The sequence below is a fragment of the Pseudoliparis swirei genome, chromosome 3, assembly GCF_029220125.1.
Source record: "Pseudoliparis swirei isolate HS2019 ecotype Mariana Trench chromosome 3, NWPU_hadal_v1, whole genome shotgun sequence".
NCBI lineage: Eukaryota > Metazoa > Chordata > Actinopteri > Perciformes > Liparidae > Pseudoliparis > Pseudoliparis swirei.
In genome coordinates, this window is record NC_079390.1 from 13,506,396 (window position 1) to 13,518,459 (window position 12,064).

General features: G+C 42.7%; 1 protein-coding gene across 5 annotated transcripts in view; it reads right to left on the bottom strand.

The window, feature by feature from the left end:
• camkk1a (calcium/calmodulin-dependent protein kinase kinase 1, alpha a) overlaps positions 1-12,064 on the bottom strand; it is a 59,962-nt gene that overhangs the window by 4,974 nt on the left and 42,924 nt on the right. For all 5 annotated transcript variants that reach the window (XR_008834815.1, XM_056440792.1, XM_056440802.1 and 2 more), the window contains 8 exons: positions 9,468-9,519; positions 8,977-9,110; positions 5,065-5,101; positions 4,702-4,723; positions 3,381-3,469; positions 1,943-2,142; positions 767-820; positions 534-607 (listed from right to left, as the gene is read on the bottom strand). Coding sequence is in view for 4 of the 5 variants with exons in the window: in XM_056440792.1 (XP_056296767.1) it covers positions 534-607; positions 767-820; positions 1,943-2,142; positions 3,381-3,469; positions 4,702-4,723; positions 5,065-5,101; positions 8,977-9,110; positions 9,468-9,519 (662 nt within the window). In the remaining variant the exon portion in view is untranslated. The remainder of the gene's footprint in view (positions 1-533; positions 608-766; positions 821-1,942; positions 2,143-3,380; positions 3,470-4,701; positions 4,724-5,064; positions 5,102-8,976; positions 9,111-9,467; positions 9,520-12,064) is intronic.

Sequence of the window (12,064 nt, forward strand, 5' to 3'; positions counted from 1 at the left end):
TGTCCCTCAGTGCAGTGGGGGGGGGGGGAGACGGACAGACACTTACCACTGACAACATGATACCCTGTCCTTACATACACTCCAACTGCCATTCAAAGCCCTTTCACATGCACTGTGTTTACACTTCATCGGTGCTTTGCTATGAGTCCGCAGCCTCTGCCACACTTCCTGTCTCCTTCTCTCTTTTTCTCACCTGTCTTTTTCTCGTGTTATTCACCCACACACACAAAGATGATATGTTGGCCTTTCAGGCGAAGTGAAGATAAGAGGTTTATCAGTGCTTGTTTTGATCATTTACAGGGGACGTTCACTGTGTGTCCTTCTGGCTACTGCATCGAGCTATCCATGTTTTTGCAGATGCAATTTGAAAGTGAAAGAAAAGATGAAAATGGTTTTGCGACTGAGATGCAGTTGAGAAGACAGCAAACGGGCGAATAGGATGATTACAGCGGTGGACTGGAAGTGGCCGGGACATCGCTGCTGTCTTTTTTAATAAAGTGGAGGAGAGGCAAGGATGCAGGGGATGGACTTACGTTTCTGGGAAATCCACAAGCCCGGTCCTTATCTTATTGTGCAAAGCCAATATGTACTCGTCAATAAATGGGCACTGCAGGTGGAGCAGAGGAAAGACAGTGAGAAACACACAACTGAGAGAAATACCAGCACCAAATGAGACGGCTTGACTAGATGGCCGTTTATCAAACAGAACTGCTGCCTTTGGTGGACCAGATGAAAGAAAGAAAAATGAGAAAATGTGTAGACTTGCCTTCCCAAAGATGAAACAGTAGAGAGTGACCCCCATGGCCCACACGTCCAGCGCCTTAAAGAAAGGGCCAGCAGTGACATTAATAGCGAAATGATGGAACAACAGACTTCAAAAACATACATTTAGCAATCAAAACAGCATACAGCACAAACAAACACGTCGACCTCAATCAATGCAGATTGCCTCAAGGGATTTATGGGACATTTCATTGTTGTTGTCTATTTGTGTGTGTGTGTGTGTGTGTGGGCGTCTGCCGCCAAGATACCTTGTAAATGGATGTGTATGATCAGGTAACATCATCATGCACTTTTTTCTCTCTCTCGCTCTCTCGCTCTCTCTCTCTCTCTCGCTCTCTCTCTCTCTCTCTCTCGCCCTAGATGAATAGCTCTCCCAGGAATCCATTTCTACTCCTTGATAGAAATTAAATCATAAAACTAGACCCCTGAGCCTGCATTATCTTCCACAATACCACAGACATGTGTTATCAGACGAGCTGCTATGTGCCTGGCATGTTCTGATGACCTGATGGACTACTAGGATTGAAAATCTGGATTGAAGTGACATATCAGTGTCAGATATTTGATATTTTACTGCTGATTTACACCAAGAAACTCACAAATGTTGTTGCATAATGGCCACAAAAGCTCTCAGGAGCATGGCTCCAGATCACAATCAGGAGCACTGCGAGACTAATAGGACTGCATAGATTTCTGCAGGCAATCAAAGATTCTATTCTGGTATTTTGAAGTAATTCGCTGTAGAAGCAGGTGTCAATCAATGCAATCGTTACGGCTGTCCTTGACAAATGCGATTGATCATCGCTCGATTGTAAAAGCAAAAAATGTATAAAGATGTAAGACATTCCAGAATCAATAGGAGGTGCGTCAAACCGATAGCCTTACTCCGTTTCTTGACTGTGGTAATGGTTTTGTGCTCAGCCGCATTACTGGCTTCCTTGTTATTAATACCAGCACACAGGGGAAAAGACTGACAATCACAATTTGCTTTATGGATTAGCAGGTCGCCAGAAGTCTGAAAGCTCATCTTGGTTTTAATGGTTCTCAGTTTCTAATGATGAGGTTCCCAGCTTGGACCGCCACCAGCAGCCGCTATAACCGCATGTCTTAAGACCCGAGCACGCTCAGCGACCGGCTGTAAGAATGAGAGTCAACTCACTTTCCCGCTGAAGCTCTTCCGCGCGTCCGAAAGGGTCTCCGGTGCCATGAATGCAGGAGTGCCAGCAGTGCTGGACAGCATCGCGTCGTTGCCCTCGAACTGGTTGCTGACCCCAAAGTCTGCGATCTTCACGTGGCCATCGTCCCCCAGCAGCAAGTTAGAAGGCTTGATGTCCCGGTGGACAATCTTCTGGTAGTGTACTGAGCGGAGACGGAAGGAAACAGGAAGTGGATTTTAGGAACTACAGAGGAACAGCATCCAGGTTTTGTTATTCCTGGACAGCAGCGGGGCTAAAACACGACACTTTGTAGCTGAAAGTCACTGCAGACTGGCCATCAGTTGTAAAGATACACCACCTGACTGACCATATGTATTGTATTCACTATGGATACGCACACTGAAAAAACACCTAGCTTCATTCACACAGGTATAAATAAACAGAAATGTGCACGCAAATGCATTTTTTTATATTATGCCCGTGAATAAACTGTTTCTTTAACCAAAGGAATGAGGTGGATGCTGTGATCTAAGCTCGTCTCAGACTGTAAGTGCATCTCGAAGCCTTAACACTTAACAGCTATCTGGAGCTCAGCCCCGGACACTTCAGACTGGTTATGTGGGGCCACTTCTCTGAGGAGGTCTTATTAAAACAGGACTTATTAAAAGACCAGATAATGAAGTGTCGTTAGCTGCAACAATAACACTCAAGTTAAAAACACACAACTTCAATGACCTACAGAATGGCAAATGATAAATACTTTAAACTAATTTAGGTTTTAGAAGACATACTGCACTTATTAGAGACATTGCATCACACATTATTAACTCTGCCTCCTCCCCGGAGTCTTCTTTGTGACTTCACGTCTCAAAGGGTCAATATGGAAGCACTCAAAAACAGATACGTGCAAAAACTAAAAGTGTAAACTGCCTTTACATGTCGTTCTGTTTTGGGCTTGATTCTGATGGTCTGAAGCCTCGTTTGTCAAGATGGACCCCGCAGCTCACTGATCCAGCCAGGTGAAATGGAGCAACAGCAAATGAGGACACGACTTCCACTGAGCAGCGGCTCGATACTGAAGAGGTGGACGGCAGAAATGTGTAGCCGGACCCCAGGGCCATGGGCACATTCTGTCCTATTAGATTAGAACATGCTACCATGTCTTCTATTGTTTTCACAGTGAGAGCTCACACTGACACGGGGCTCCAAAGGTTCCAGCTTTCACACTTTTATAGTGATATAGAGTATCACAATGGGTATGATAAAGGGGGATATCTTTAGAAATTAAATATCCAACCCTTTTCTGGTCACTAGGAACACCCCAAAAACTGCATGTAGCCTTTTAAGTGGGAAACCAGGGAATTAAAAGCTGAAAAAACATAAATTAGTGTGAGTTAAACAAACAAATCGAAGACTCGTGTTCTGCACCGAGATACTTACGGTACTCCATGCCCAGGATGATGTCTCTGAAGTATAACCTCGCCTGCTCTTCGGTCAAAGGTCCGTCTGAGGGTACCTCCATCACTGGACTAACACACACACGCACACACAGACGCACACACAAACACACACACATTATGTAAGTGTTTCCATCATTTGCATTGGAATTTAAATTCCAAATGTGAAGACATTTAAATACATATTTGCATCGGAGACATCCTGATCAAACAGCACTGATACTCAAATTCTGCAGTACACACAATCTTTATCTTTCTTTGTGTAGATCCCAAACCCAACAGCACCAAAAACAACTTGTTATACTTGAATCCAAACACCGCCTCACTGTCCTAGGCAGCTGACGCTTCTTCGCCCTCCGTCAATATTGATATTCTGCGAGGCCTTGCTGCAGTTCCCTGGTGTAATTGTGATTAAAAGAGAATTATGTTTGAACTCCCCCGATGTAGAGATCAGAGCAGCAGAAATCGACCACGCTGAGCTGATACTGTTAGAAACAGCATCGACTGAACAGCCGGGATTCACAACCTTATGCTACCAAGAGGAGCTGGTATTTGCATTCTCACATTACATTATATGCAGTCTAAATACAAACTGCAGACGATTTAAACAATTGTCAAATAATCTCTAGATTGTCTTTTATTTTTTTTAAATTTCAACCCCACACCCTCTTTAGCATTTCTAAGCGGCACAAGACACACACACAGTAAGCAAATATAAAGACACGTGAAGAATATTAATCAGTAAGTAAAAAGTATGAGCATAGAGAAGAATGACTGCCTTCAGAAGTGAACTTTAAATTATACAATATTATCACGATTTTACAGAATTTTTTTGTGGTTTATAATAGAAAATCCTGTATTGATTGTTTATAAAGTGCTATAAATGCTAAATAGCAGGGGATACAATAGGGGAAGCACAATGTCTTAAGAAATATGAAAAAATGCCCATGACATATTCTCAGATCCTAAGGTAACATCTTACAAATGCTTATTTTATCCAACTCTCTCTCTCATTCTGAAAAGTTAGTACAAAGTACCAAAGTTATACATAACAAATGTTTGCAAATATGTGAATAACAAAAGTTCTCTTTTGTTTGGCCTAGGAAGGAACAGTTTGTGCATCAGGTCATGAAACACATACCGGCACCAGTAATAACTGAAACACCTCAGAACATTATGAATCCCTTTAAAGCCTGGCACGGAACAAACAACTGCACTGTGTCCATTAGGAGTGATGAAGTGAAGGTAGAAGAGGATGAGCCTTGAATTGTTATTCTTTAAAAAAAGACATGTTCTCTACTCACCCCTTAGGCATCAGCTCAAACACTGTCAGAAAAAGGGAAAAAGAAGGGACACGTGAGCCCACGCAGGGTATTCCTTGGTTCACTCAGCTGGGGTTGACACCCAGCATCACATCAGCATCATGGACGTGCCACATGAGGCACATGAGGAGTTTGACATTGCACACGAATACAGACGGTGACCTCGCACTGCTTTTCCTTTGATGCATTATGCGTGAGCCCTGAGGTGATGAGGAAGGAAGCAAGAGATGAACTGAATTATGAATAAGACACATGAACACTCGTTGGTGGCATATGTGCCCGAGAGCCAAAGGCTGAGAGGGCGAAACTAGGGCGAAAGACAACAATAAAATATGGTGTGCGTACCCATGTGAAGGTTGTCCTCCGCGGGATCGTCCAGTACCTGCAACATTAACATTGTACACTTAAAAAAAAAAATCTGTATAAAAAGCAACATGTGATTGTTGTCTGTGTCATTTAGGAAGCAGACAGAAAGCATTCAGGACTTCTAGTGTCATCCTGCTTATCAAGGACTGAGCAGTTACAGGGAGGAGTTGTGAGGATAGCAAAAAAGAAAGAAAAAGAAGCGTTTCTCTGTTCTCGTATGAAAGCTGCTTGTAAGGCTCCACCGTTGGGACGTTGGTGAGAGCTGTCTAAAACACCGGCTTTGAGGAGTTGTGCAAATTCACAATTCTGCAGGGAGCTCTTGGGCCCTATTGAAGCTCTAATGCTCTATTTTCAATGTGTACAATTGTTGTATTCATTGAAAAATGCTTCCTGGCTTTAAAACTAGATCTTGACACCAAAACGCTCCCAAAGACAGAGGAGCTAGCCCCGAGCTGCTAACCTGAGTGGGAGAAAACTTTGTACAGAGCCTCTTATGGCTCCTAAAAGAGCTGTGTGCAGTTGATGAATTCATTAATATATATGTTTTTAAATGCTAAAAACCGATCTACCTACCTATCCTTTCCGAAAGTTAATTTCTATATTCAGAATCTGTAGCCGGCGGAACGACATGTTGATATCTGAAACCTTCGTGCTTCTGTTTGTAGTCTGAGTGGTATCGACCAATTTTTGGTTGAATGTCGCGCATTTGCCGAAATGCAATTTCTGAACCTAACAACTGCCATCTGATAATGATTTATTACTTTTGATTGGCTTAAAATGTGCTTGTGGAACAATCCGGTCTCTCAACTACATTTTACAACTTAGAAGACCTTATGATTTAAATAAGGGCCATTTAGGTTCGCACTGGGAAGTTGCTTTACCTTGAAAAAGAAATTAAGGTCTCGTGATAAACAGACTTCTCGTTCCCAATGCAAGTCTACGGGACCCGGACGTTGTAATTCCACAGTTTGGCCATTGTGGGTAATGTAGGCGCCGTGTTTTGACGAGACAGACGAATGTTAGCAGTAAAAAAAAAAGATGATATCTCTGATTCTGCGGCATCGATTTTGTCCAATCATGATAAGATAGTGTTATCATAGGGCAACGCTACATCAGTCAGGGCTGAGCGTTAGTGGAGATCTTTTCAGACATGGGTGTTCTCTACACGGCCCATGCTTGTGCAAGGCTGTCGGGACACACCGCCCATCTAGCGTCGGCTTGAACACAGCATCCTGGTGAAGCATGCCGCTGAATCTAAACTAGCGCAGTGAAGGGAAACATCTGCCGAGGATACAGAGTAGTGGAGAAAAAAGGACAGGATATCTCCTCTGAATCAAGAGGAAGAATTTTAACGGGCCATGAAACCTACAATAGATGAATACTTGTTCAAACTGTCTTATACAGTCAGACATTAAACTGGTCTTTTTGTACCATTGTTTTTCTGAAGGCTCAAAAAGCTATTAGCAGTACATCAGCAGTCGAGTGCAAAGTGCAAACCATTAGTAGCCTCGTAATTGTCGTAGCTGTTGACTAATGCTGTTCTTAAGATGCATTGAAAGGGGGTTTTTTTGTTATGGGAAATTACATACTTGGGACTTCGAAGCGTCTACTCTCATAACTGCATGCCGTGGTGAATACGGGGTCGATCTCTTCCCAACCATCAGCAACAAAGGACCAGTTAACCATCATCGGTTTTAATCTGTCGGCGTGGGCTTTCATGCTTCAAAAGTATACTCTTAATTAGACGGTCTGGAATGCAGTCTCGCAGGAATCCGTAGGAAACCTGTAACGAATGTGAGCACAGTCCATTTAAATGGACGAGCAGAGAGCGAGATGAAGCAGCTTTTTCCCGTTGCCCATTATGAGTGTGGGGGTGGGCAAAGGAAGGAAGAGATATATGTGTGTGTGTGTGTGTGTGTGCGTGCGGGCGTGCGTGTCTTCGCTGCTGGAGCGAGCACACAGGAGTGCTAAGCTTTTCCTTAAAAACTCTGGCATTCTCTCTCTCCCTCAATGCAAGAGTGAGCCAGACAGTTCTCCCACCAACTGGCTCCCTGAGGTGCCCCCTCCGCCATCTGCCCAAGATAGAAAAAAACCCACTCTGATGATATTACAAGGGAGTGCTGGGTAGCTTGAGTCACGTCTTGAAAAATCAGCTTCTATAAACAACTGCCTCTGTAGAAAGTCTCTCAGTCTCCAAAACTCCCCGACTCGACCCAAGTTAGAGAGCGTTGGCGGTTTTCGATCAAAGAATCTATTTACGGCGCGTAAGAATTGTTTTCCCCCCCTCAAGAATATGTCGCCTAAACATCATGAAAGGGTCAGGGGTAGAAGTGTGATGATTTGCTGGAAGGTAAATCTCATTTCTCCCACCTGTTTCCTGGCAGCACAGGGTTTATCCACCTTTTTTTATTCTGATATAAACTGACGTGACATAAATAAAAAGTGGAAGTCAGGGTACACAGCGAGAAAGGTTATCTGAACAATGGAAAAGGATAAAGCCGACCACAATGGATTTCAGAAGCCTGTTATGCTATTATCAGAGAAATAATTATGAGCTAACACATTTCCCCATTGCAAGGTGAATGGAATGGAAAAGCAAGAGAAGAAACATGGTTAATTTGGGAGGTGTGTGTGGCTACAAACCGTGAGCTCATAATTCATATTAGACTTAATAAGGCCCTTCTTAAACAATCTTTAGTGCATGGTCTAAAGTGCATTAAGGACGTGCCCAACTCCACTTTTGCTACTTCAATGTTGCATAATCTGGGAACAAAGTAAGGCACAAGGAACAAAAGGGTTGTATTTTGTCTATCTTGTTATAACCAGAGGTGTGGGTTTTGGGCATAACAGGAACCTAACCAATCACAGTGCCACCACATCCTCCCCTCTAAAAGCCAGCTGCTGGGGCAGTTTGATACTTGAATGGCAGAATTTGCAACGCGAGTGGTTTTCGGCAGTAAAAATGTTGTTTATGAAACGCTTAACTAAAACAAACATGGACTGAAGCAGAATATTTTGTTTGCTAAAAACATTTTGGAAATCCTTCCATCTAACTTTTGTCAACACATTTTGACTTCTGGGACTTCGCAGGACTGTGGAGTTATTGGACATGTTTGGATGCATTGGAATCGAGTTGTACAAGTAGTATTATACTATTAATATGAGTATAGCGCGATATTGATCTGTGCAGAAATACCAGGTTCAAACAAAATGAAGATGAATCTGGGTTATGAGTGAAGCTTCAAAGATCCCAATATTTATTGCAGCCCTAGAATTGTCTTAAATTTATGAGTTTCATATTCAGTTGACAGATTAAAATTGCACTTTGTTAACTGTTTGCTGCTGTCCATTGACGGAGGGTGCCGAATGAATGTTGCCGTGGCAACATGTTGTGTAGAGAGGGAAGGGACAGGTATGTGGTCTTTGTCTGGTGGACCTCATTTCTCTGTCGTCTCCTAATCTTTTGTCCCATCAACAACTCCCATTGACTGCATTGGAGTCATATATGTGTGTGTGTATACTGTATATATACATACACACACAGACACACACACACACACACACAAACACAAACACATATTTATATATATATATATATATATATACATATACAAATACACATAAGAAGTGGTTTAAGGAGCGGTTTCCCTTCCACAGAGGGACTGCCATGCTTCTACAGCAGCCTACAAGGGACAAACCAAACACTGGCCCTAGGGAGGGCCTTTGCGTTTTTATATTGAATTTGCAGCATTAATTTGTTTCTTCATGCTTAAAAAAGGAGGTGCATTCAGGTTATAAGACTCAATCAGTGGTTGGTTTCTGAAGGCAAAGGCAGCAACTATTTATCGTTTCATGCTTCACATAGAAACCGGAGGACGGAGATGCTCTCACCTCCACCAGCTTGACAATGTTGACATGGTCCAGTTTTTTAAGGATGGCAATCTCTTGGTAGACTCTCTCCAGAGGTCCTAAGACTTTGGGCTGCTCTCCTTGGGCCGCCTTGGGTCCCCTTGGGGGTGGGCGACCTGCAGACCGCCACACAAATCACACTTACAACTTTGATCAACGATTAACTTCATTGGTGAGAAATCGTACAACACATGAGTTTAACATGTGGCGGGGTGTTTTTTTGTATTATGGTTGTGGTTTGCTTTTGTTTTGATTGTCGCCCTATGTGTAGTCATTGTGTTTCATTGGTATCAGCGATGGTCACAGTTTTGAAACCAGTTTCCTGATACATGATGACTGATTTCACTTTTAGCCTACCAACACACACACACACACACACACAATCACACAAACACACACACACGTTTGTAATTGAGATTACGTTAGTTAAACTGTAAACACTGTGTCTTTAGAAAAATAGAGGAAGGACTTACGTGGGAAACCGCACTGCTTCATTAACTTCTTCTTGGACACCAACTTCATGGCCTGGGAAAGAGGGACTTAAGTTTAATCACATGTTTACATGTACATACTGTATGTATAAAAGGGGAAGAGAAACCGTGCAGCAAGCAACAATTAATATCCAAAAAGAAAAGAAAACGACAAACGGAAAGCAGGTATACTAAAGAATAAAATAAACCTGTAATGTAAATGTACAGGACATGTTCTCACATGTGCTTTAAAAACCAGAAACAGGAATGTTTTAAAGTCAGTGTGTTATTATGCTCTTCTTTTCTCTTCTTTTCTTCTTTTTTGAAAAGGTCAGGAGTATCCGAGAGGGAAGCAAATAAATATTTCATGGGAAAGAACATAAATCCGAGGAACCAGTTTCTTTTTAAGACAGAAACCAGGTTTGGCAAAAATCCTCGCCTGTACAGTTCCTATGGCGTGTGTGTCTGTGTGTGTGAGTGTGTGTGAGTGTGTGTGAGTATGTGTGTGTGTCGACTTGTGGGAGGTTGGTTAATGACTCAGCCACAGTCAGCATACAGTTAAACATATTATATCCAGAGAGCAATATTTAGAACTATTGCAGTTTTTCTGGTTGTAAAGTTCATCTCGCTATATTCAGACAATTACATTATTAACACCAGAGTTCATTACAGAACCTGGCATTAATGGTGGAGCTCCAGTAAAGAGCAATCACCTCAAAAGCTTACACTCTAACTGTGGGTAGGTTTTACTCACAGTAAATGTATTTTACCAAATGGGAAATGGGGAATGACTTCCTTTTTCTTTTAAACAAAGCATGGCAATAACACAATAGAGGTTATGCAAGTTCAGTTCTGATAGCGTACTAAGGAGGTACTGCTGAGTGGTATGTGGTGATGATCAAAAGGCAGCCAAAAGCATGACAGCAGGACCTTTATTTTGTAGGAGGTGTCACATAAAAAGGTTTAGGAATGATGTCACCGTATTGTTCCCTCGCTGTGACATTTCTGGGGTATTAACACTCTAATCTGTAGACAAACAAATCCTCTAAATAAAAAACACTTCTGCGCTTCGCCTTAGGTTTCCTAAGGGATAAAAATCTAAACTGTTACTCCCAAGAAATAACGGTTGGGTGAGCTAACCTTTGCTTAGTGGCATCAGGGCCTAATGACCCCCCCCCCCCCCCCTCGACTGTCAGACCACAAAGTAAAACAGGAACAACTGGAATCATCCTTGTGGTGGTACACCTCCGCCAAAATGCAGTTTGCATCCATGTCTGTCCAAAATGTCCTCCCTTCCTCATTTGACCGTATTAGACATTTATAGGATTAGCTCCTAAACAGTGTGTTGTGGCCAAAAATGTGTTGCAAGGTCACAGTGAACTTTGACCAGCAACATCTCAACAGTTCATCCTTAAAACCTGCCAATGATTTGCTCTTTAAACTTATCGCTCCTCCACTTTCAGTTTACTTTCGCCGCCTGAGGCTCGAAAAAGCATAACCGAAGAACTACCAATCAAATTGTGATCATGGTAATTATACGCCACAGGACGCCACAGCCAACTCAGGCAGGACTCAAGGCCTTCTGCCGATACCTTGGAACAATAAAACATGGTTGGAAGAGATAAGTAAGAATAAATCTTAAAAATATAAAATTCAAGGCCATTTTCATTCATCTTAAAAGGTGTCACAAAAAAATAATTGAGATCATATCTCCGATTGAGGGATTGACTCCACAAAGCTCTCAACATGGCAGCGACTGGCGGCTAACAGCTCAAATCAAGGCAGCAGTGTTGACAGAAGGAGCAGGCTGAGGGAGAACCGGAGGCGCTCTGCTCTCGCGGCGTATGTGCTCAGAGTAGCAGCTATAAGCTACACACAGACGGGAAAACACAAAGCGACTTCATTCTTTGCTCCATTATATCTTTACGTAGCAAACAATTGTTTGCTGCTACATTAACGCTTCGAAAAATGTCATTTAGTGCCTTTAAAACTGATCATTATCGACAGTGTAAATATTCCTCAGGTGTTTTCATGATGAGGTTGAGAACCTGGCACCAGTGGCGGTGCGTCCATAGAGGGCGCTAGGGCACCGCCCCTCTTAAAATTTTGAGATGAAAAAAAAATCATAATAATAATACATCCTGTCAAAAAACATTATATGCCAAATCATTTAAATAGTAAATATACCGTGTTGGCGCGCTAAATGTGTGTGGGAGACCGTCAGCCTGTCAACAACCACTTAAGTTAATGTGAAAAAATATAATATATCGCCACTCATTATCACGGAGAGAAGCCCCGCCCCCTTTACGGGACACCGGCCAAACGTGTGTGTGCGACAGTGAGCAAACATTTCACAGTCGTTTCGGCAAGGACGGCTTCTCATTGGCGGATGAAACGTGAATCTTGGGGCACAAAAATGTGCAATTGGCCAATGACATCGTTTTATTATTTCACGTGATTGGACTATTTGGCAGATCAGAGACCGGCGTTCCCTCAGCCAGAGAGCTTCACGGTTGTTCCAAAGTCCTGGGACTGAAACTCTCTGGACTACAACAGGATGAGGGATCTAAAGAGCTCCAGACAAGTGTAAAGCACGAATC